General features: G+C 32.6%; 1 protein-coding gene across 1 annotated transcript; it reads left to right on the top strand.

The window, feature by feature from the left end:
* LOC149147946 (protein neprosin-like) lies at positions 1 to 27,826 on the top strand. Its single transcript, XM_089442021.1, has 7 exons — positions 1 to 294; positions 26,026 to 26,106; positions 26,214 to 26,456; positions 26,552 to 26,716; positions 27,053 to 27,106; positions 27,188 to 27,331; positions 27,410 to 27,826. Exons 1-7 carry the CDS (start codon positions 1 to 3, stop codon positions 27,824 to 27,826), a joined length of 1,398 nt encoding a protein of 465 aa, XP_089298147.1.

Below are 27,826 nucleotides of genomic sequence, written 5' to 3' on the forward strand. Positions count from 1 at the left end.
ATGGGTTATTGGCCAGCCTCATTGTTCACTGATCTCACTCAAGGCGCTGGTAAATTTGATGTTGGAGGAGAGGTTGCTTATTTACCAAAACCCCCGGGTACGCCCATGACTGCTACACATATGGGTAGCAGTAGATTTCCTGTGGAAGGCAATGGTTTTGCCACATATACCAGAGACCATCAAATGTATGGTCAGGGTGGGGCTGTGACTAATGCTTTTACTAACGTTATTGTATCAAAGCCCTACTGTTATGCGATGAGTTACTCTACTTTCCACAAGCAGATCCACGATGGGGTAAACATATTTACTTTGGAGGCGTAGGAGGTGTGAATAATCCTTCTTGTGTGGCCTGATAGATATCTATCTGTGAAAACTAATATTGTAACATGTATTTTACTAAGTAAATTGGTTTATGAAAATTAATATTATAATAATGATTTGTTTTACATTTTTTTTTATTAATTAGTCTAGCTTTATCTTAATTTTAATTTTAGATTTTGGTTTCTAAAAAATAATATGATAGGATGGATATAAACTTTTTTTCTCAGCATGTGGTAGATCCAGAGTTAACATGGATCTAAACTGGTTTAATTTCCCTTTTAAATACCCTTTTAACTAGGCTACATTGTATGTGAATACCATAAATCAAAACCATGGGTTCTTAATACATGGTCAATACCATAGCCCTTTTTATATTTATTATTATATTACTTTAAATAATATTTTCTTTACAATTTCTATTTTTTTTTTAAATTTTTATGTGTACTTTACATTACATTAATCATTTTGTTTAATTTTATTTTTTATTTTTATGTAATTGACTATACATGGGAGTTAGGTTTACTTATGGACCTCAAATATTAATATTTTTTTTAAGTTTTGGATAAAATATAATATAATAGCATTATATTTTACCCAATATTTTTTGCTACTCTTACCAAGTAATGCATTTTACATAATATTTCTCATCACGGGCCAAAATAAATATTACATTGCACTCAGTATTTTCCTTCACTCATCCTAATTTTATAGTTTTCACCCATTCTAATATTTTAGTTGAGTTGGTTTACTTTCGAACTCAAAATATAAATAAAAACTATAATAAAATGTGGCCCACTTGAGTGGAAATATTGGATAAAACACAATGTTATAGTATTAGATTTTACCCAATATATCTCACAAGCTAGTAAAAAGTAGATGAAGATAGGCATAAATATTTAGATAAAATGTAATAATTACACGACATCACATTCATAGCTTATTCATTTCTAAACTTACCACCTTAGATCTAGGAGCTCTATTTCTATAGCACATTATTGTACATAAATAAGAGAATATATTACATGTATTATATTAATGTACTTATCAAATAAGCCATTAGAATGAAAAGAAACTTTGTTTTGTGTTTTATGCAATTGTATTTAACCTTACACATTATTAAAACACCTTCATCAATCACCCAATAGCCTCGAGCAAAATCTAAAGTTTGTACCCATAATCTAAACATTCTACACATATAAACTTTATGTATTTGTCCATTCTACCATAAAAAACAAACATACTAATACCAAGTGTGATTGCATATCCATGGCTGAATACGGTCCTTAATGCCATGGGTCATTTTTATTTTCTTTGTTATTAATTTTTATAGGGTTATTTTTATTTTGTAATTTTTATTTAGAGTCGTCTTTAATTAGACTTTTCAATTCCGAAAATTTTGAGGTGAAATCTTCATTTGTGTTATTTAAAGTGGTATATATGGATTCAAAACCCTGAAAATTCCTACTACACTTAGATTATGCAGGGGTTACTCATGATGCTTGTGATTTTAATAAATTCCTCCCGGTAGTGAGATTATGTAGGGGTTACCCATGATGCTTAGGCCTATGATGATTAGAGAAATTAGACAAGAAAAGATCACTAAAAATCTTCCCAAAATTATCACTAAAGACAACTCGTTTTTATTTTATTTCTAGATTTAAAATATATTACATTACATTAAGTTATATGTCTCTACTACATTTTATTTTTCCTTTTTACTGAGTAAAAATGATTACATTAACATTACACATCTTTGGCATCTCTCTATAAAACCAATGTTGAATTTAAATTTATTGTGTATGTTATCACTTAAGAATTCCAATGCCAAAATTTCTCATACTAGCTTGATGACAAAGGTCGGTGCTAGTCTAAGTTTGTTTTTTTTGTTTTCCCTTAGAGTCTAAGTCTTAGGGGGTCTTGAGTCAAATATGCATTTTCATTCACCACTGGTCATTCTCATTTCATCATCGGTCTCATAGCCATGTGTTAGCTTGGTTTAGAAATTACTATGTGCCACAAAGCCTTTTAGGTGATTTCGTAGCGCATGTAACCATTCTGAAGTGATTTCGTAGCGCATTAATCCTTTTTAGCAGTTTCGCAGCACAAATGTGTTTTAGGTGATTTCGCAGCACGACACGTCTTAGGTGATTTCGCAGTGCATAATTCAAAATTTACACTGACCGCGCTCCGAAATCGAAGATTCGTGCATTCTGCAGCGAATCTTTCCCAACTGTCAAATTTGTCAAGTTAATTTATGGCTGTGTCATTCATTGTCAGTTTATGCACTCCACATATCATTTCCAACCGCTTATCTCCATTATTACAACCACTAGGTACGTTGGTACACAAGGAATACAAGTTCCAAGAAAGGCCAGGTATGCACAGTCTTAATGATGATTGTATGCCTTGCATGAGAAACAAGTGTGCAAGATTTCAATTTGAAAATATTGTCATCAAGTGAGGCAGTTATTAAGCGAGGCAGTCATTCAAGCAAGGCAGAGGTTGGAGTTTGAGCAGCGCTAGCAATTTCGCATCCATTACACTAAATCTTCATGGAGGGATCGGTAGAAAGGAAAGACCACAGATCAGGCAAATGTTTGAGAAATGAGCCTAAAGGTTTAGACATAACCTTGAAGAACCGAGAAGCTGAGCAGACATTTAAACAAGCTGGATGTTGGAATTTTTGCAAGAAGCTCCAGGGAGGTCATGCACAAGTTACTAAGGAATTTTCCCTGAATTTCACAAAACTAAAGTCAAAGGTTGGTATGTTGGAATTGCAGGTCTCACCAGACATGATATCCACAGTTACAGAGATTCCAAGAGGGCAAGAAAATTGGTTCAAGAATTTCAAATTTCACATGAACCCATGCAAAGAATTTCTAAAGGAGGAGTTCATTAACTTAGATTTGAGCAAGTCTGTTCCTAGAAGTTATGTCAAAGAATCATATGCCCATTTTCTTACCTGTATACAGAAGTACCTAACATGTGAAGGGAGATATAACAAAGTGTATTCATACCATTTTAAACTTATGTTGCATTTCACAGGGAAAACATCTATTGATCTACCTTTTTACTTATTCCGCAACTTAAGTACAATGTGTGACAAGGTGCAACTACGAAAAGAAGCCTGTGAGACTTCATTGTTCCACCATGGCTTGGTTAAGTTGATTGTTCTGCATGAACTCCAGAGGGTAGGCAGAGACTGGGACACATTCATATTCATGTCCGGTTTCAAGAGCAAGACCGGTCTCAACCCTCAAGCTGTAAAAGATCTTTCAACAACAACTGGTCCTCAAGCAGAAACAAGAGCCAAGAGGTTTTCAAAGTTAAAGTCAAGGAAACAAGTAAGAGAATCTACCAGGCCACTAACTATTCAGGATACACCCCAGCAGTCCATTAAAGAGAAAACTCAGGTCAAAGAAACTGCACATGAATCAAGCACAGGTGAAGGAATTCAAAGAAGAAGGACTAGGAGCCAGGTGGCTAAAGAAAAAGGTAAGTCAGTGAGTACTGAAGAAAGCCCTGTTTCAAAGGGAGACTTAAATGATTTATTGCAAGCAATTGACATTGAAGAGTCCCCACTAGTTCAAGCTGATTTGATACAATCAGGAAAAGAGAAGGCTAAGAGGGTCAAAGACTCAAAGAAACTAAAGTTTGATGATCAAGTTGATCAATTTGTTTTTAAGCCCAGGAGACCCATAACGAGGAAGTTCAAACAAGTACAGGAGGTGCCGCTAAGAGAAGATGAAACAGGGAGGTGACACGACCTCATGAAAGAAAGGATAAAGGCAAAACAATTGCCACTCAAGAAGAAGGTAATGTGGAAGACTTGAAAAAGAGATTAGGATTGGCCAACTTCGAAATTGCTAGACTGAAAAAGGCTGCCAGAAAATTTGCACTTAAGGAAGCTTATTTTAACGAAATGCAAGCTCGGTGGGAGGACCAAACATTTCAAATTCCTGAAGTGGTTGATTTTAGCGTTCAATTCCGTAGCTAGACTACTCCTGCAATAAAGGAAGCTCAATTTATCAGAAAAGTCAATACAAATCTCAGGTCTGGGATCAAAGTAATGAAGAAACAAATTGAAGACTCAAAGATACAGTTGAGCCAGCAAAAAGAATCTCCATAAAGAAATCTCACTTCAAGTAAGTTTATGTTTCAAAGTTTTGATGGTTTTGCTTGGTATAATCTTTATTGAAGAATCAAACCTTCCCATTCAGTTTTGAAAGGTCTTGGAGTTGTTGAAAGAATGCTTAAGTAGTAAAAGGCTCAAAATGGAAAAAATTTGGGTTGAAACTGTGATTTTTGAAACAACACAGCAGTTTCGTAGCGCGCTACAAAACTGCTGAAGGTGATGACTAAAACTCAGCAGTTTCGTAGCACGCTACGAAACTGCTGAAGCTACACAATCTAATCTCAGTCAACCAGTTTTGAAATATAAGCGGGAATTTTGAAAAGGGAATATCTACAAGGAATACAAGGCATCATTTGAAGCTATCAACATTCAACCAGGTCAAGACAGGTGGAGAAAATATGTATTCGAATCCAATTTTAAATTTTTTGTCATAAAGTGAACACATTTACCACAGTTCAAGATATATCAAAACAACTTGGAAGAACTTTTTCCTTCACACATGAAAAGGGTGGACAACACTTCAAGCACGTGGCAATCTGTTCTATTTTGAATAATCAAAGATAAAGGGCATGCTTCTTTGGATTCGAACATTTTGAGGCAAACCAAAGACCGATAAACAGGGGTAGTTTCCTCTGTTTCAGGGAAATGGAAAAGATGTGACATTGAAGACCAACATGGATCCTTGAACATCCATCACAGCTAAATTAAAATGGGAACAGATGTCAAAGAACGAGAATGATTCTAATCAAGGCTATTATTAGCATAATATGGAGTTAGAATCCTACTTGATTTAGATCTCTAAAAAGTCTAGTTGAAGTTTGTTACATTAAATAGGCAATTAAAAGTTAAACATTTGTCATTAGAAGTAGATTTCGAGTTCCCCTAATGTTTAAGCAGGAATCTCAGTCAGGTCTATATATAGGAGAAAGTGAAATGTAATAAGGGTTGGAAGTTTATGTAAAAATCTCTGTTATTAAGCTTATGTAAAAAACTTTGTTTCTTTGGTAATATAGTACTGGCTTCTGCTGCTCAAGAATCATAGAGATTTCAATGTATGTGTTACTGTTGTTGTCTTTTCATTTTGCCTATAGTATTATGAGTATTTGATTACTTAGAAATCACTTGCAGTGTTCTAATTTCCTTCACATACTTGTAGATTGTCCTCTATGTGTTTGGTGTACTATAACTATACTGAAATCTGAATGCCTTGATTTTATTACAAAGCCAATTCTACTGTTAATGCTAAAGGATATAGGACTCCATAAGCCTAATGGATGCTTGTTAATTTTGATTCCACCAGCTTCATTCCTATTTGTTTCACAAAGAGTTAGCCATATTAATCATAATTGAAAATCTTCAATCCTTTGAGAGAACCCTCTCAGGCTAAGGAGGCTAAGCCTTAGCTAAAAGATTGGTTTGAAACAGTTACTTGAATTCTTCCTGGTCTGTAGCCTTCCAAGGCTTGATTTTGAGATAACAGTATACATGATAATTATATCAATTTTTAATTAGGTTTGACATTGACATGACATTATATTTATTAAATGTTAAACATTTATAGTCATGCTGGGTTGTAGAACCTCTTAGCTCAATTCGAGAAAAAAACCAACAACCTAATTCCATTGAATACTTTATGTTTGTATATTTTGATGGTACATATTTTATATGTTTTATCTAGACCAATTGTTAATTCCTCAAATCAAAGAAAAAATAGAATATAATAACTTATAAGATACTAAATTATTAAAATATATATATATATATTTAAAATATTAAAGAAAAATTTTAAAATGAAAATGATTTTAGATACTAGTACTATAAGCTATTCACGGAAGTGCTATAGTATTAATCTTAATAAGTGGAGGGAACTGTAACAACATTAATTATAATAAGGACAATATTTATTGGATGATATTATAATTTCAATTTAAATGGGTGTTGTTAACATTGTATTAGAGGTGCAATGGTCACAATAACTTCGAACAATGGCCCATAGTGTCCATTATCCTTTCGTGAGATTTATCTCAAAAAGCAAGGAAATTTAGCTTAGAGGTATCCAACCGAAACCCTATCAAGTGATATGGTGTAATTTTGATACAAGTATCAGTCACCTATCTTTGTTTATTCACTTAGATGTAGGATTGCTTAATCTCAGGTCCAATTCTAGTTTCATCATCACTCTTAACTAGGTAAGAAGCTTTGTACAAAAAATGGTCCATTTACTCACTGAATGTGAATTCATTTGTATGCTTCCTTACCAAGGAAGTCCAATGAATCACTGACTATTCATTTCCCTATTCATCTAGTTTTTGTAATGTAAATTGAAATATATCTGATTGATGGAATAACAACAAGTAAACTAAAACTGAAGCATGATTGAAAACTCATTCTCTAGAAATCTTGATCAATTGTTCATGGATGACCTATGCTAAGAATCCGTTGTATTGAAAAATGATTGAAGGATTTTCTGCTGTTGAGAATACTGATAGGAAAGCTATAATGGCTTAACCATTGATCAATTTGATAGCCCAATAAACAAGAAACTATATAAATGAGTTCTTTTGTCATTTCAAACAACATAGAGGACGGATGAGGGTTTGTCCTTGGAAATTCAACATTCTCAAGTAGAAATGTCTTGCAATGTTTGCCTCTATAGGGAAAAGTGAGGTTTTTGTAGACTTCCATGAGGGAATATACTAAAAATATTCGAGAGAGGCTAAGTTTTAGATTTGAAGCATATGAAATATGGAGTTAGAGGTAATTGTGAACAGGATGTCATTTTTCTCAGCTACAATTTCTCTTTGACTCGGTATGTAGCTAAAATGACACCATGAGAAAAATTATGGAAAATGATGGGTTTGTAGTAAAACAAATTGAGGTAGGAAGGAGTACCACAAACTCAATTCATCACTAAGATCAACATATTTTTGTTTTAACCAATTATGGAGTTCCTAGAGATCGAACTCACAATTGGTTCAAATATTTTATATTGTTGATCAACTAAGGGTTGGTGGTCTAACTCAATTAATGGGGGAAGCATAGGGTTTTCCATTGTGGATTTCGATTTACCTTTTGAAGACATGTTGAAAAGAAATGAAATGGACAACTATAATTACTCGGGAGTTTGTCTCATGAAAAATGTTTAGCTTGGTAACTAGTTAGAGTAGTAGCTTAAGTTGTTCAACATTGTGGAACAATAGAGGAAAGGAAAACTAAACAAGGTTTCACTTTATCTAATGTGCGAGATCATTTACCATTGAGATTTATCCATTTAATGGAGTAGGTTAATTAATTTGGCAATGATTGTATGTCGAACGGTTTCTCAATGGTTAAATGATAGGTAAAGTTATGCGACAGTGGCGGGAGGAGAGTTGGAAGGGATGTGAGACTTGGCAGGTGCAGATTAGAGTAGAGGGAGTGAGGTTGATAGTTGTTATTAGGAAGGAAGGAGGAAGGCAGATTATTGGGGGGGGTGAGTTGTAAGCGGTTTAGGAAGAGAGGGCTATGAAATTGATGAGGGGGTGTCATGTTGCTAAACCAAGATTCTGATTTTTGGACCCCCTCTTTGCTTAAATGTCGGAGGGGAAAAGGGGGTTTGAAGTGATCGAGAGTTGTTGATATGGGCAGGATATATCGTGATGCTTGATTATATTGTGTTGGTTATTACATAGGACAAAATAGTCGTGCCAAAATAAATTTATTAACAACTAAGCTAACCGCGACTACATTTTACCATTTAACTAATTAAACTCAATTTATTTAATGCAAAATTTGATCTAGCATCACCTATTTCAATTTTTCTAATGGTTTTTAATCATTTTTTATGTACATCTATTTTTATTTTAAAAACCCTATTTCATTTTTCTTTTCTTTTCTTCTTTTATTTTTATTTTTGGAAATAGTTTGCATGTTGAACCATTATTTACAACATCTCTTGACATGAAAATCAACAAATAATCATCAGTTGATTCTATAAACTATAGGACCCTAACAGTGGCTTCAATGGGGATGGCATCCTCCTTGTGAGGTGTCAACAACACTGTAGATCAATAGCCTTTGTCTAGTGGGTATCTTGTTCTTATTATATAACTGAATTTATTAACTATTGTTATTATAAATATTGTCAACAACTCACCATAAACTTACGTCTTTCTCTTTGGGCTTTAATTCCTAATGTTAGCCACCCTCTCTCTTTCAGTGAAATGATAAAATGATATTTACAATGACCTGAATGAAAGACTTATCTATTCTTTAGGAAAATAGTGCTTGAGGAGTCTGCCATTGACAGATTCTCTTGGTCATCCTTCTCCAGTCAAGGCTTTTAGCAATAATGCATTGTTACGTCGGAAAGCTTCAATTTTATAGGTTCCTTTCCATAGACTATCAATTTTTCAATGTTTACCTTTCTCTTTGTTTCTTGAGTCCCATATCAACACAAGCTCATCTAGTTTGAACACATTTACTTTGGTCCTTTTGTCATGGATCTTCTTGATTTTGTTCTGAATTATGTAAGTTTTGTTGTAGAGCTCATCCCTAGTTTGCTGCAACTGTATCGTTGGATTTATCCTTCTTTGTATGTCATTTTGTTCCACTTCTAATTCTTGCAATAATTTTACCATAAGTATTCACAAGGAAGTAGCGAAAATGACATCTACTCCATATACTAACTGGAAAGGAAACATTCCAATAGAGTTCTTAGTGCTAATTCTATCGTCCCACAAAGCAATAACTAACTTCTTGTGCCAAGAATTTTTTATCTTCCTGTAATAGTTTCTTATATTGTTCACTAAACTCTATTAGATGACTTAACTAACCCATTCCCTTGCGAATAGTAAGCAGTAGAGTGTCCTAACTTTATGTGTTACTTGTGGAAAAAATCAATCATTCTCTTTGATTTGAAAGCATCTACATTGTCAATAATGGTATTATGTGGACATCAAAATTTGGAAATAATACTAAATTCTAAAAACTGAATGATTATAGTGTATGTAGATTGTCTGGTTGGAATGGCCCTAATCCACTTGGTGATGTTGCCAATGGCTGTCAAAATCCATTTCTGTTGAGTTGAAGAGATGGGATGAATTTTTCCAATATAATATAGATCCCATTGTTGAAAAGGAACCTCAATTAAAATGGGATTTAAAGGTAAGGGAAAATGTCTTCTTTTTCCTTCAAATATTTGGCATTGATGGCATGTTGAAACTCTCTTATGAACATATGAAAACAAAGTAGGTGAGTAAAAACCATCCCTCGGGGTTATTTTACTTGTGACCTTCTAGTATAAATTTCCTCAATAGCCCCCTTGATGAAATTATTCCATTATATTGTTTGCTTCATCCTTCAATAAATAATTCAAAAAGATATGCCAATCATCATTCCAATACACAGCTTGATCTAAAATACAGAATTGCATAGCCTTTAACTTGACAAATCTAGATTTTGTCTCTCTTAAACTAGGAGGATTTTGTAAATTTTGTAAAACAAAGATAATATATGCACACCAAGGAGAGGTAGAAAACTCTTCTGATTCCCATGGATTCACTAACTTTTTATGTTCATCAAGTGAAGATATAAAATTTATGTCTAGTGCATGAAATTTGACTTAGCCACTAGCTTATCCAATCCTTCACCTTTTATGAGCTTAGTAGGTCTTATGTCAATGTCATATTCTATCATTACTACAACCCATTCGTCTCTTTTCCCATCTAGATTAGTGTGAGTGAGGATATCTTTCACTACAATAATTGGAACAAAGACAATTATACGAGAATGTAGAATGTACAATCTGAACTCTTTCAGTGAATCTACTAAAGAAAATGCTTTTTTTTCCATGATATTGTACTTTAAGAAGGCATCTCTTAAAGCCCTACTGAAGAAATTTATAAGTTTTTCATGTCCCTCACTATTTTTCTGCAACAAAACTGTTGCAACGGTGTGTTCAGATGCAGAAGAGAGAATCATAAAATATTCAATAAACTCAGGGCTAACTAAAACATGAGCAGTTGTCAAAGCTACCTTTACTTCACTAAAATAATTTTTAGGCTCACTATTCCATTTTATCGCAGTCTTTATTCATCATGTTTGTGATTTCTCTCAAGGTCTCTGCCAAGTTTGGAATAAATATTCTCAGGAAATTTATCCCACTGATGAAAGACTAAATTTATTTCTTGTTCATGGGAGGATCAATATTCATTATGGCTTCAACTCTTCAGAGCTCTATTCTGATACCTTCTTTTAAAATAATGTGACCAAGTAGCTTTTCTTCCACTAAACCAAAAATAATATTTTTGGGTTTAAGGAAATAAAATTTTTCCTTCATTTTTCATAATTTTTTCTAAAGTGTAGCAGGTGATCTTCATCTGTTTTCGAAAATATAGTAATGTCATCCTAGTAAATTAAAATGAACATATCCTTCTGATAAAAAAATGCAATATCCATTGCTCTTTGGAAAGTGGCCCGTGCATTGATAAGGCCAAAGGACATTTTTACATACATAAAAGTCCCCCAAGGTGTAGTGAAATTTTTTTATGCCGATCATCAAGATGTACCAGAATTTGGCTATATCCTAAGAAACCATCCAACAAATAAATTTTGCCTGACCCAATTATTTTCTATAAGATATGATCCATTTTAGGTAGAAGGTAGTTGTCCTTGAGAGAAACATTGTTCAGATTCTTGAAATCTACACAGATATTTACTTTTGCTGTCTTTTTTCTTGTTGGCACTAGATTAGACACCCATTTTGAAAATCTTAAGGGTAGAATGATTTTCACATCAAAGAGTTTTTTAACTTCCTTTTCTATCAAAGGTAATAGAAGTTGGTTTACCCTCCCTAATTTAATCTTGAAGGGTCTTTTCTCTTCTCTAATGGGAATGGTATGTTGTATGATACTCATATCATATTCTTTTAGATCTTCATAGCACCAAGTAAATACATCAAAAAATTATTTTTAATACATCAATGTACTTAAGTTTTTCTTTGGGAAGCAAGGACTTGGAAAAATTTACAATCTTAGGACTTTCCTTAGTAGCTATATTACAATCCTCAACCTCAGCTCCTACAGGTTCTATTTTTTCCTTTCTGCCTATGTCGTTGAAATGAAATAGCTCTTCTAATGGCACCAATTCTCTTGGTAACACATTTTCTTTCGATTATAGAACCTCCAGTTCCTCGAGATTATCATTGATCTTGTTTAAAACTATTTCATTTATATTCTCATCTACATCATTATCTGCATCAATATGTACACTCTCAAACTCCTTTTAACTATGAAAGTTGTTTCTACCTACATATCACTACCAAAAGCCTGGCAAAATTTCACATTGTGTGGGACAAATGGCATGTGTTTCACTTCAACCTAATATTTTCTATTGGGATATAATGGCATCTTACAAGTAATGGCTGAAGTAGCCAAAGAATCAACCAAGATATTTTTCCTTCTAGAAATAAGAGACAATTGATATTCAAGGAAACATTGTAGCAGATCTAAGAATGCATTTTTGTACGCCCTTAGTTTAGGTTGTTTATTCCAGTACTCACATTTAATTTGGTTAATGATGAGTTTAGAATCCCCAGGTAAAAAAAATTACTTTTAGCTCCTAAACTCTTCAAAAGGTGCAGTCCTAAAACAAGTGCTTCATATTCACCTATATTATTTGTACATTAGAAATTAAGCTTGTAAGAATGTCCCTTTGCTATACCTGTTTTTGAGTTCGAGATTCAAACACCTGCCCCTACTCCTTCCTTTCTCATGGACCCATCAAAAACCATCTTCCAAAGGAATTCACCCTCTTCATCTTGTTTCTAAACATGCAATTTATCTCCTCTGTCTTTCTCAATTCAACTTCCAAGTGTGACACTTCCTCCTTTACGCATTCGTCATTATACAAAAAAAGGAATCCATATATGAATGCACAGAATACATGGCGTAATTATTTGGTTTGTTTTGGCTGCTAACCACATATTTCATTGATGTTTCCCTATATAACCTTCTCTGTTGACCAAAAACAAGAATGGTAGCATAGGTCATGTTCGTCTACAAAGTACCATGTAACATTTCTCTCCGTGATCTTGATAGAAACATTCCATACTTGGGACATATGTCTGCTACTACAATATCCATTACCACACTATTTGCTAGTATTTGGGCCACAGTAACACATAAATATTTATCATACCTAACCATCTTACTTTTCTCGAATCAAAAGAGTATAAATCTTTGTAGGGTCTTGCTATGTATAATCATAGCTCTCCCATAATGGCTCTAGGCATAAGCTTGTGCGAACCACCAGAATCAAGCATAGCATTGTGAAAAATATTATCATGAATGTTAAAACTGATATAGAAAGGTTTCACACTACCATATTGAGACTTCCCTTCAACTTTAGGTCCAAACAATAACTCTAGTTGGTCATGAGTTAATTTTATTGTTTCTATCCCTTACACTATCTTCAGAAATTTCATGACTTGAGATCGATATACATTCTTGTTAATAAATTCTGTCAGGGGAATAGAAATTTTTACCTTGGCCAATTCATTTTCAATATTGAAATATGTATAAGGTTTATCTATTTCTTTTATCTTTACATCCTGTATTTTAGAAGTCTCCTTTTGAGAATCAACCTTTGGCTAACTAGTAGAAGGGGTATCACTCCGAATCTTCTTGGGAGAAGTTCCAGCAGCCTTCCTACTCCCCAAATTATAATACTTGTGAACCTCGATGATATAATCATGGTATCATTCTTTATAAGCATCTAACTCTGAAGGGATTGCATTTGGTTGTGAGAGCAAGAACAATCTTGCTCCTCCTTAGTTAAGAAAATGTGGTTAATTTCACTTTCCCCCAAAAAAAATATTTGATTTTCTTCAAGATCCTATAGTAACTCAACTTGTTCATCTGCATAATTATCTTGGAATGTAGGTCTAATATTTTCATAATGAGTTCATCCTCTTTGTTATCTCTGTCTAATTTTGGGTGGATTTCTACTAAAACTAGGATTTCCAATTGGAGAGCCATCTAGATTTTCCCTTGGAGGAGCCCTATCAATTAAGCTTATACCAGGGGGAATAACGAGCTACCATGATTGGTAAATAGGAACATGAAGAAGATAAAACTATAATAGATATGGATATGGGTGGTATTAAACCGGGTGGGATTATACTTTGTTGTGTTGGTGTAGTGGTGGTAGGGATATTAGATGAAATGGGTATAGTTGTAATGGGGGAATTACTGGAGGGGCAGTAGTAATGGGGGAATCACTAGAGGGGTTGGTGATGAGGTTGAATAGGAAAAAGATGGAAATTTAGATGATTGAGGAGTAAGAGTTTTCTCCACACCGTGATATAATTCGGTCACCAAAACTTCAAGCTTATTACATTATTTTATGACATCTTCATCAGAGTTTGGATTAATAGGTTGATTCTTTGAGATATAAGGTTTCAAAATACTTTGACAAAAACTATCTTAGGTACAAATCTATATGACATGGTACAAAAAAGGTTATCGTCAATAGGTAAATAAAATTCAATATCCTCTACAGTTACAAAAATTTGAGGGAGAGAATTAAATCTTGGCTTGGCTCTCAGTAAAACCCTTCCTTTTGATAAGTTTTTCAGGATTATCTTCAATTTATGATGGTTTAGGATCTGGATGAACTCTAGTGTATATCTTTCTACGATCCATATCTATAATAGATTATTTATAGATAGAAATATGTAAAAAAATTATGTGGAAAGCAACCTTAATAACATCTATTTCATAGCCACACATTTGAAATGGCTTTAATCTCTAAAATAATAATTTTAGCAGGGAAAAAGTCAATTTATATCATATTTTTCTAAAATCCCCAGTATGGTCTCCAGAATGTTATCACTTTGTAATTTCCCAAGGTTGTGAGAGAAACCCAGAAGTAACTAAAAAATCGCTCGCAAATCTGGGATCTAGCCCTTCCAGCATCAGGGAGGGGTCTCTCTATTGGATTTAGATTTGTTCTTTTGATATATTAGGCTACTTATTGAGTTATGAGTTTGGTTTTTCCAAAGATTTGGTTGAAACTACAAGGTGAACCCATTGGGCAAAGGATTCATAAGTGTTTGGGTGATCAAAAACAAGAATGATAGAACAGATGTAACAGGGAAAGGTTGGCAAGCTTTTTGATAATTCAATCATTTGTGGGGTGAATGGGATGAAAATATTTAGATCCAATTAAATATTGAGCATCCGAAGACGAATTCTATACTTAATATCAGAGTCATAACATGAATATTGTTTATAAGCTAGAGTAGAGTGTATTCAAAAAAATTCATCCCTTTATCTTCTTTAACCAATAGAGACATAAAAACATATGGAAAACTATGAAAATAAAAATTTTACATGAGAGGATACATCACCAATTTCCTGACACAGGAATCGTGGAACAAACTTTCTGTATTAATGGAATTGATCACATCATTACATTCACAACCCTAGATCAAGGATCTTCTTCCTTCATACAAGTTCCAACACTTTGTACTTTTATATATGAAGTATTTAGACAATTTCATCAAAATATCTTAATTTTGAATTTTAAGATGTTTCCATAAAATATCCTTAAAAACAAGTTTACAAAAATAGTACAAAAATATAGGAAAATTAAATTGTTGAAGCTACCTGACACTGATTTCGAGGATTCTAGGGATGAAATAGATTGAAAAGGTTGTTTCTTTACTGCTAAATATGAATACCTATTTAATCAGGAATTTTACATAATGTATCCTGTCTATCTTCATTTGGGGTGGAGAACTTGATTAGCTTTTTATAGGTTTTGTTCCACCTCAGTATATTTCGGTAAAGTGGACTTGACTATAAAAAGATGTTTGATTTTATGTTTGATAAGTAAGTCTAACTTAAGACCTTCCATGGAAGCTTTCCCTGTAATGGTTCCCTTTACGGTGGAAAAATTGGATTTATCTCTTGCTATGGAAGATATCTTTTGCTGATAATCCTATAGCTCAACTAATTTATCTCATATTCCCTTTAAACATGGAAGCCCCTTTTGATGCAATATACTGAACTTTCTGTGGAACTTTTGAATTCTAGAATCCAAGTTACAACATTTATTCTCTAACTATAGAATTAAATTCATCTTCGTAAGAACTCTTCTTACCCCAAGAATTGTCACAATTCTCTCTGCAATATCATATTCTTCCATTTCTTCTTTTTTCTTCGAATTCAAAATTCTCACTGTGGCAGTGGCTTCACCTAGTTTTTGACCCAAACTTTCCTTCACATCTTCTATTACCTCTTTTGATTTCTACACGAATTCCTCTTGTTCGGAAATAATTTCAATGGAACGCGAGATTTCAATCACAGATTCATTAATCTCTACCACGATGTTTTCCTTCACTTGTGCAATTTTCCGTGAGATAGCAGATTCATCCTCTAAAAGTCCAATTATGTGAGTTAATCTATGAGTTTTTGAATCTCTGACAAATAAACATTATCATTTTTATTTTTTCTCTAGATATTATTAAGTTGAGCTTTCATCATTTCCATCTCATTCCCTCTAATAGCCAAGTCTTCCATAACTCTCATTTATTATCCTGATGTATCTGTAGATTGCCTCTCTGTTGTAGTAGTTGATGAAGTAGAAGCCCCTGTTGTTGATGTACATGTAATTGGCACTGATGTGAGAGGAATGACAGCTAATTTAGTTTATTCTTCTTTCTCCTTTAGAATTTTTTCTATTTCAATGACCATTTCTTTAATATGTCCAATTTGTTCAATGATAATTTTGATCATGTATTCTTTTTCCTTTTCTAGTTGGCCAACATCCTTTGTTTGTGGATCTTCAGTAGATGGAATTTTTAGCTTTTTCTTTAGGGCTACAATGTCAGTTTTTTTTCTCATAATCATTTCCTCAAGAGATTTTACATCATTGGGATCATATCACAGTTTAATCGCTAAATACTCTAAAGAATTTATGTTAGTGTCTTCATCTAAAGAAGATATTTTTTCTAATTTTAATTAAGACTGAATAATATTGTTTGGAGCTTGAATTTTAGATGCTACCATTGTTGAGTTTCTCAAGGTAGAATACAACATTTCGCCTATTTTCTTGTGCGAATCCATCTGTTCAATAGGGTGGATTTGGTCAATGTTAAATAAAAAGATAGACTTTTTGTAGTCCTTTGTAGTATTTGGAAAAGGAAATCTAGCTTCAAGGAAAGATATCTGCATTATTCCTTTCTCAGTATCAAAAGCAGAGAGAAGTCTTTGTTGTGATGAATTTGATTGCTTCCAGAATTGGGAATAGGTTGTTTCTTTCAAAATTTCATTCTTCTTTTTCATTTCCTTCCACTGGAAAATATATTTGGTTCAGCTTGATCATGGACCATTTCTCCTGATTGAGACGTTTCCAGTAGTTCTTGAGAAGCTAAAGATGATGGTGACCCTATGAAAATGTCTTTATTTTGAGGGAAAGTAGAAGTATAAAGACTTGCCAATATTATTGTAGACTATACATTTTCTTACTGCAAAGACTCTTTCGTTGGATTAGTTTTCTGCCTCTTTTTGTATATTTGGAACTATTTCCCCTGAATTTCTCAAACCGAAGGGGAAACATCCTCCCTTGGTGTTTTATCTAGTTTTTCATGTGGCACTGGAGCCTTTTATGCCATAGTAGAAAGTACATGTTCTTCTACCTCCTACAATATATTTTCTTTCCATTGATCTCAATTTATATATTACTCAATTTTAGGTCTGAGAGTATGAGTTTAACGAGTATTTTTCTGCTCTACTCTCAACTTTAAGATTATTCCTAAACGATCATATGACCAAGAGAACTCAGTTTAAATTTTATTTGTTTGAGGAGAATATTTGCTTCTTTTGTTGTTGCCTTGGCATTGCAAATGAAAGGCCCAACGCATGTTTTGACTATGAACTAAGATTTATGTTTGGCTACCAGAAAGTGCACCGGATCCATATTTATCATTTGCCTAATATACGCTAATGAAAAAACTCTTATAGGAACAAATTTAGGCAATCTATATGGAGGTTATTCACATTCATACACTCTAATCTCAATGTAATTTTGATATAGGTACCATTCACCTATCTTTGTTTGTTCACTGAGATGTATAATTCTCTTAATCTCATGTCCAATTATAGGTTTAGCATCATTGTTAAGTAGGTAAGAAACTTTTTACAAAACCTAGTCCAAATAATAATTGAATCTGAATTCATTTGTACGCTTCACTACCAAGGAAGTCCAATGAATCACCGATAGTGAATTTCCCTGTTCATCCAATTTATGCAGTGGAAATTGAAATCTATCTTCTTGATGGAATCTGTTTGTATCCACCCTTAGGCTTTACCAAAATCCTGCCAAAACTAGTCAAGGGATTCCTAGGCACTATAGGAATTTTCTTTAGACCACTCACCCGTTTCTATAACATTTAGGTGATAAAAAGATAAAACAAAAAAAATAACCCCATCACACCATCGTTATACAAAAATGGAAAGGAGAGGTTGAAACCATTGTCACACTTGGAAAAATACATGCCAATGGTAGCAAGAGAACCAAATACACAAATGCATGTACCATGCATTCACAAACCAGCTAGGAATTCACACATGCAAGTTGTTGCCTGCAAGTATTCTCATTCAATTTTCTTGATCCAACACTTCCTTCCTTGTCCCTTTCTATCCTTTGCCTTCTTTTCCTTCCTTTGCTTTCCTTTCTGCAATCTTAGAGTGCTCCAAGAATGCTCTAAGTGTGAAATAGTATGGCAGAATAGAGAGAGCTCCTAGTTCAACTAACAAAATCTTAACGAGCAAAAAATGTGAATTCGTCCTCAGAAGCATTTTAATTATTGAAGCCTCTATTTCTTCATTTTATTCTATTTTTCCTTCCAATTTCCTTCATATGAAAATTTGTGACCTTTCATATCCCTTTTCTCCTATTTTCTTTTATTTTTATAATAAAAATTCCAATTAAAACCTCTTCTCCTTTTCCAATTCCTTTCTCAACTTCCCTTAGCCATAATAAACCAAATGAACACCCACTAAGATCTTTTTCCAAACATTTAGTTTGGAATTCGTGTCCTATGACGTTGGTCTTATTCTATTTTTATTAACTTTATATACATGAACTTTTAACTGAGGAATGCTACAGTCACTTGCCTAGTAAACCTAGCAGAGGAAGTGATGATAAAAAAAATACGATATGCAGAGTCACACAAGTAACAAAGTAGAAAGGAACAAATATTAGAGTTTCATCTGATCAACAAGTAATATCTCATCCTATCAAGAATATTTATCACTCCCACATACCTATATTATTTCTATTTTCACTGTTTTATCTACCATAATTTTGGTTATAATGTGGTATGTTTCTCAACATAAAAGGTATCAAGGCTAACAATGCAATAGTTAAGCCAAGTTTACATGAAATGACAAGAAGTATAAAATCATTCAACAAGTGACATTTTCTACACTCATGGATGAAATTTACTATTTTATTTACAAAAGCATTGGGTATAAGCATAACGAATGTAGAAGAAAAATTGTGTCCTCCTATCAACTATATAGAAAGGAAGAGTTTACCAAAATATGGAAAAGGAAGAGGACTATACATCCAAAAGAATGCGGATTGATTTTTCATGCCAAGAATCAAGGAAACCAATGACGTATTGATAGTGGAATTTAAATACCCTTGAGAGGTGATAGAAGTAATGGGATAGTCAATTGCACATATTGTCGCCATTAATGACAAGAATATGGTATTGTTTCCAAAGGTTGTTTGAGACCACGGCATCATCATTCTTGATACTAAATGAAGTAATAATATCCTCTATGAAGGAGTATGATACTTAAATATCACCAAGTGAAGTTAAATAGCCTCATGTTATTTGATATTTTGATGTAGTTATGTTTCCCTGTTGATGGTATAAATAGCATGCATAGGCATGTTTAATACCTTTTGAATGATATATCTTGCTCTACAAAACTACTCCTAGATGAGAAGTTTCAACCGTTTGAAAATAAGCATTAGTTGGAGGTCTAAACTCTAGGGAAAAAATCCCAAATTTTAATATGTCAAAGAGTGTGCACCTTTTGGGTATTTTATAGTCCATTAACTAGGTGAACTATATCAAGAGGACATGCATGACACTTAACTCTATTAAACATCACTGATATTTCACACATTAGACTGGTATGGTAGTGGGATGAAGAGACTAAATAATGGATGACATAACAGTTGCATGATATTTAACTCATCCCACCGAGCCAATAAGAAAATGACACATGGAAAGAATCAGTTGGGAATTTACATGGTAGATCCAAGTAGATGTATAGGACACATTGCATGTGTTGGTCAGTGAACGATGGTGATGGGCTCTTATATACATGACACATATACTTCCTACCTCCTAAGCAATGACATGAAAACATAGGTACGTGCAAGCAAAGTATACACCCTCACATATAGGTGTTAAAATACTTACTCGTAATTGATGTTACATTGTGAAGATTAAAAAATTCATAAAAATTAATTGAATTATAATATTATTATTATATCTTATGTTTGTTAGGTATATGATATGATTGGCACACCTAAAATTTGGCTGTAGTAATCCCAACCCAAAGGCATGTAAGCTATCAAATTTGTTGGGGATCATACCTAACCTATGCCACAACAACCCTTACCATGACTATATTTTTACCATAAAACTTTGAACCCTTACCATAACTATATTTTTACCATAAAACTTTGAACGAGTGACATTTTCCCAAAATGTTTCTTATCAAACCATTTGTAATAGAGTAAATGATATTTTTTATTATTATTAAATTATGTTATATAAATTTTAGTATTGAAAATCAGTTCATTAATTTATTTTGTAAATTAAAAAGATAATAATGTAAAAAACATACCTATAAATGCGTAAGAAATTATAATTTATATATAAAATAAAAAATCATCCACCATATATTCAAATTAAATTATTTCGAATGAAAATAGAATAAATGAGCTTTATTCCCTGAACGTTATTTCATGCTAACGTCCAGCTTTTATGGAGTGGAAATTGATTTAAAGTTCAAAAAATTAGTAAGCCAATTGTTTCTGTAGATCATGACTTTATAAATGCATATGTCCATGCAGATAATATTAAATTATTTCATTTTGTGATTTTATACACTTCATTAAAATACGGTAAGTGAATGAAAATAGAATAAATGAGCTTTATTCCTTGAACGTTATTTCATGCTAACGTCCAGCTTTTATGCAGTGGAAATGAATTTAAAGTTGAAACAATTAGTAAGCCCATTGTTTCTTTATTCCCTGAACGTTATTTCATGCTTACGTTCAGCTTTTATGGAGTGGAAATGAATTTTAAGTTGAAACAATTAGTAAGCCAATCGTCTCTCTAGGTCATGACGTTATAAATGAATATGTCCATACAGATAATACAACATAATTTTATAAATATATTATTATAGATTTTTTTTTATTGAGAATGGTTATGAGAGATTAAATATTTTGAAGTGTAAATTAAAGTGCAAAATAAATGGTTGGATGTGGGGATATTTGATCCTCTCAATGCTTGGAACTAAATTGATGATCAATGGTATTTCTTTAGGCATCCTAAAATTTAATTTGTTTAAATTGTTATAAAAAGAGTTTCGGCATAAATCACATATAGAAAGACCTTTGTCGACGTGTTTCGAACCAACAAGTGTGGTTCATCGGCTGGATCTGTTTCTTCAACTTGTCACCACGCTTGTTGGTTCGAAACACGTAGACAAAGGTCTTTCTATATGTGATTTATGCCTAAGCTCTTCTTATAACTGTTATGGATCACACAAGTCTCAATTCAACAATTGTTTAAATTGTATTTTTTGAATATATAAATAAATTTTATACCTTAAAAATTCTTAAATCTAAACTTATTTATTTTTTATTTTCTTTGTTTATTTATTTATTAGTTTATTATTTCTTATTATTATTTAGAATAAGTAAGTTTGAACTTATTATCACTGGCCTTTAAAAGAATAAAATTAATTTAATTTTTTATATACAACTAATTTCCATCTATTACTTAGTTAATTAATGATAATTTTTTTAGTAAAATCTAGTTGTTATATTCTAATGCAATGATCTCCTTCTTCATCTTGTCTTGAAAATGAATTAGATGGCTCAAAAAGCCTAGACTTAAAGTTTTTTAATATGTTTTTAACCCAAAAATATCTCAACATTCATAATATAGATCACACAAACCTAAATTCAATATATATATACAAATATATAATATTTCAACTATTTATTTATGTATTAAAAAATTTTAAAGTATAAGGATTATATATAATATTCAAAAGAGAGAATATAAGATTTTTGTTTTTATTTTTAATTATTTTATCTCTCATAAATAGCTATATCTCATATAGATATAAAAATATTTTGTTTAGGCTAAGAGTGAGAGTGGACCATTTTTACATCTCTTCATATTGAGTCCTAATATCAACTAGCAGAAACATTAAAATCATATAATTAATCTAATCAAAGTGGTATATTTATTATAGCTAACTTTGTATTTTTATTTAGAAAATAATTTTCTTTGTTTCAGAAAAGACACTTTTCAAGTCATGGTTCAGCAAGAATGGAATGGCACATAGCCCTCACACTGGATTGTATAATGTTCCTCTCTGAACAACAAAATGTATAGAAAATATACTTGGGTAGCAATAATGTTGATGTTTACAATAACTTTTCATTAGAGAGAAGGAAATTCAATTGGGAGAACTCTTAATATATTTAGATCAGGTAACAATACGTGCAAACCAAACACCAAATTAAGAAATTATTTAGTTGGAGAGAACCTTCAACCAACTTGGCCTAATCAACCTCTTGCCTAATAGGAACATACTCCTTCACAAGCCTATAAATCTATACAGATATGACCAATACGCTCAATAATGCACCATTATAAGAGTTGTCACATATTCTAACAAAGGAATGATTGGTAAATATAGCTAGATTAAGTTTATAAGAGAATTTGTTGTCACATATTCTAAGAAAAGAATGATTGGTAAATATAGCTAGAATGATGGCCTATAAATCTATACATATATGACAAATAAGCTTAGTAATGCACCATTATAAGCGAAGTTGTGGTCACATATTCTAACAGAAGAATGATTTTTAAATATAGCTAGATTCAGTGTAGTGATTTTTTAATTTATCCAGTTATGTAAATTTAATTTCATAATGAACTATATCTTGAAATACTAGTATGTTGTAACTATCTTAGCATCATTGCATGCAAAATTTTGCCAAATAGGTTTACCCTCCATATTTTTATTTAATTATCAATAATTATTTGGTGGATGTGAGTGATTTAAGCTCCACTAAATATTTTAGAATAATGTTAGTAGCGATCACAAAGAGAAAAAATGAGATTTATCTTTAAACTAGTTATACACTTTCTACCCTTTCAATTAAATTAATTAATTAAAAAATGATATATTAAAATGTACTATATAAATATTTTTTCACCATTGAACAAGATGCAACTCCTATGAAGACTTCCCTAAAACCATAGACCACATTGAGGTAGTGGTCCAACTTGTGTGGCTTATAAAATAGTTGTATCTTATTCTCATTAACATTTATTCTCTTGAAATATATATAATATTTCAACTATTTATTTATGCATTAAAATATTTTAAAATACAAGGATTATATATAATATTCAAAAGAGAGAATATAAGATTTTTGTTTTTATTTTTAATTATTTTATCTCTCATAAATAGCATTATCTCATATAGATATAAAAATATTATGTTTAGGCTAAGAGTGAGAGTGGACCATTTTTACATCTCTTCATATTGAGTCCTAATATCAACTAGCAGAAACATTAAAATCATATAATTAATCTAATCAAAGTGGTATATTTATTATAGCTGACTTTGTATTTTTATTTAGAAAATAATTTTTTTTGTTTCAGAAAAGACACTTTTCAAGTCATGGTTCAGCAAGAATGGAATGGCACATAGCCCTCACACTAGATTGTATAATGTTCCTCTCTGAACAACAAAATGTATAGAAAATATACTTGGGTAGCAATAATGTTGATGTTTACAATAACTTTTCATTAGAGAGAAGGAAATTCAATTGGGAGAACTCTTAATATATTTAAATCAGGTAACAATACGTGCAAACCAAACACCAAACTAAGAAATTATTTAGTTGGAGAGAACCTTCAACCAACTTGGCCTAATCAACCTCTTGGCTAATAGGAACATACTCCTTCACAAGCCTATAAATCTATACAGATATGACCAATAAGCTCAATAATGCACCATTATAAGAGTTGTCACATATTCTAACAAAAGAATGATTGGTAAATATAGCTAGATTAAGTTTATAAGAGAAGTTGTTGTCACATATTCTAACAAAAGAATGATTGGTAAATATAGCTAGATTAAGTTTATAAGAGAAGTTGTTGTCACATATTCTAAGAAAAGAATGATTGGTAAATATAGCTAGAATGATGGCCTATAAATCTATACATATATGACAAATAAGCTCAGTAATGCACCATTATAAGAGAAGTTGTGGTCACATATTCTAACAGAAGAATGATTTGTAAATATAGCTAGACTCAGTGTAGTGATTTTTTAATTTATCCAGTTATATAAATTTAATTTCATAATGAACTATATCTTGAAATACTAGTATGTTGTAACTATCTTAGCATCATTGCATGCAAAATTCTGCCAAATAGGTTTACCCTCCATATTTTTATTTAATTATCAATAATTATTTGGTGGATGTGAGTGATTTAAGCTCCACTAAATATTTTAGAATAATGTTAGTAGCGATCACAAAGAAAAAAATGAGATTTATCTTTAAACTAGTTATACACTTTCTACCCTTTCAATTAAATTAATTAATTAAAAAATGATATATTAAAATGTACTATATAAATATTTTTTCACCATTGAACAAGATGCAACTCCTATGAAGACTTCCCTAAAGCCATAGACCACATTGAGGTAGTGGTCCAACTTGTGTGGCTTATAAAATAGTTGTATCTTATTCTCATTAACATTTATTAAAAATTGGATCCTAAGGAGCCATGATATTTCCAATTACAAATTATACATATAAATTTATATATGTTTACTTCATACATTAATTCACCCACACTTGCACCAATTGCTATGTGTCATTTATGAAATAGTTGTATCTCATTCTCATTTTTTCTAAATATAAATTATGGTTTTTGAGCATTTGGTACTAGTGACACATGGTATTGGGTCAAGGTAAATTATTGTATTGAATTAACAATACAAATAATTTGGTTTCCAATTATGTTGTCTTACATAGACAAAATTATCGTTGATGCCTAAGGTTTCTCTAATGCAAGGTTTTTGTATTGCCGGCAAAATTACTATTAATGTTTAAAGTTTCGATATTAGACAAAATTATCATTAATACCTAAAGTTGCAAGTCCCATGACCGGCCTATGAAATGTTGATGTTTGGAATCCATTTACACTAATTCCACCTGTTTTCAATTATTGAGGTTTCTATATTGGACAAAATTATGATTAATATCTAAATTTCTATATTGCATAAAATTACCATTAATACCCAGAGTTTTTATCTTGTACCTTATCATTAATGCTTAAGGTTTCTATTTTGCACATAATTACCCTTAATACCTAAAGTTTCCATATTTCATACTTTTAGCATTAATGCAACATAAAATTATTATTAATACCTCATCGATAGTTGAAACTTGTTTCAAAGCTATAGGCCCCTTTATAAAAAACTGTTTTTATTCATTGCGATGTGCTTGATAGATATGGTTGGACGAATAATTTCGTAGATTTAGGTGGTAAAAACTCTATCTAATCAATAAAATATTGAGGCACGAATTCTTGCCCAGTTTTACGAGAATGCTACGTACTTTTCCGTCGATCTTCTAACTTAAGAAAAAGACATGAGACACTGAACTTCCAGGCTTCATCTATATATTCTAGCATAGTTGGACATGTATTATACATAGTTTTTATCACAAAATATTTAATTGAGATCTTCTGCTCATCCTTTCGTGTTGTTCTGGTTGCTTTGCAATGAGTTCGTTTTTTCTTTTCATGGGTTTGTTTCTGTTTCATGTCGCTTTCACGTCTTCTGTTGATGTGCGTGAAATGAGCATCGATGAATACATCAACTTCGTTAATCCTCCATCGGTTCACCAATATCAGGTAATATCAAATCTGATTATATTTGAAAAGTTATATATATTTATGATAATATAATTATAAAGCCAATTTAATTATTTTGTCTCTTCGAAATCGGTAATGCAAGATTATATTTTAACCATGCAAATAGATTTAATATTTTGAAGTTTTTTTAAAGGATGAATAGTCAAATTTGCAAATTCAATACATTCATATACAATTTAGAATAAAATTAACCATAACAAAAACCAAACTCTTTCACTTTTACTCTCTGCTCTACTAAAATAACTTTGGGTCTGATTTCTTTTCTGACTCTGTTCTTTCCATTGATACGCAGAATGAGTATGGAGTAACCATTCTTTGCGTAAAATTCAGTGATCAAATATCTGTGAAGTACTCACCGGATAATATTACGAGGGTATGATAGCCTCGTGTTTTGAACTTCACATATTAAAGTGGGAAAACATTAAAAATAAAATCTGGAAAGTGTTTGACAATTGCTTGTGTCTGTTTGTGCGTAAAAAGGGTCTGAAGGAAGCACCGAAACTGAAGCCGACAAGGATGAGTATTTCCAACTCTGACTCCGGCCGCGCAAATACTTCAAGAGTGGGCAGCGTTAAGTCTCAGTGTCCAGAGGGCACAGTGGCGACAACCGAAATCAAACGTGAAGATGTAGAAAGAGCGGGATCCGTGAGACAGTTTTTAAACAAAGGACACGGAAGAAGAAACAATACCATACCTGATTACGATGACGGCGCCACCCATGATGTACTAAGATGGAGGTTTATAGATAAATTATATGATTGATGCTATGTATAAGATTTTCTTTTAAATACATCATTCCCGTTTTCTATGTATTACAGTATGCTGTTCTCCGCTACTCGGCGCCTGACCCAATGGTTAAAGTGAGTGCTACTTTGAATGTATGGCGTCCGTTAGTTGCTCCCGATTCTTATTTCAGTCTCAGCCAAATTTGGATCGTTACCGAACCTCCAGACACACGGGAGACAATAGAGGCCGGATGGATGGCAAGTGGATGAGAAACTTCATTCATCTTTCTTATATATTTTTTTTCTTCCAGTTTAATCTCTCTCGTCAAATTAAGCTCTTGGGAGAGCTTAAGCTCAATTGGCTATGGCTGCTTTACAAAATATTATTTGAACTAAGAAATTCGGATTCAAATCGCAAATCTAAAAAATTAAGAAGAATAAAAATACATTTATTGATCATATTCATGTCAATGGAGCATGAAGAATCGAACACTCAGCCTCATTCAAGCAGCAAATCTTAGTGTAGTGATTAAGGGATCAGCAACTAAACTAAATACTACCAACTAGTAATCCATTCTTAGATGATTATTGCAGGTGTATCCGCAGAAATATCGTTCAGCTGAACCAACGTTCTTTGTTTTCTGGACGGTAATTACATAGTCCCAAGTTTGGTTGAGGTATTAACGGTGTCATGATGCAGATTGCTGATAAGTAAATGTTTTGATGCAGTCGAACGACTACAATAACGGATGCTATAATACAGAATGTCCAGGATATGTCCCATCTTCACCCCAATATGCGCCCCCTCAACCAATTTCGCCGGTATCGCAGTATGGAGGGCAACAGTATGAGATTACTCTAAGTCTTGAGCTCGTAAGTAATCTGTATTTTGATCTCTATATTTGATGCCAAAGTTTGAAAATGCTAAATAAGTAAAATATTATTCGACAGCAAGTAGACCCAAACGCAGGTCTGGTATGGGCTTTATATTTCAACGGCAACAATATGGGTTATTGGCCAGCCTCATTGTTCACTGATCTCGCTCAAGGCGCTGGTAAATTTGATGTCGGAGGAGAAGTTTCTTATGTACCAAAGCCCCCGGGTACGCCCATGACTGCGACACAGATGGGTAGCGGTAGATTTCCTGTGGAAGGCAATGGTTTTGCCGCATATACCAGAGACCATCAAATGTATGGTCAGGGTGGGGCTGCGACTAATGCTCTTAGTAACTTTGTTGTATCAAAGCCCTACTGTTATGCGATGAGTTACTATACTTACTTTCCACAAGCAGATCCACAATGGCAATGGGGTAAGCATATTTTCTTTGGAGGCCCAGGCGGTTTTAATAATCCCTCTTGTGTGGCCTGA

Source organism: Pinus tabuliformis, chromosome 9, assembly GCF_031772625.1.
Source record: "Pinus tabuliformis cultivar Carrire ecotype Pingquan chromosome 9, CPIR1, whole genome shotgun sequence".
NCBI classification, from domain to species: domain Eukaryota; kingdom Viridiplantae; phylum Streptophyta; class Pinopsida; order Pinales; family Pinaceae; genus Pinus; species Pinus tabuliformis.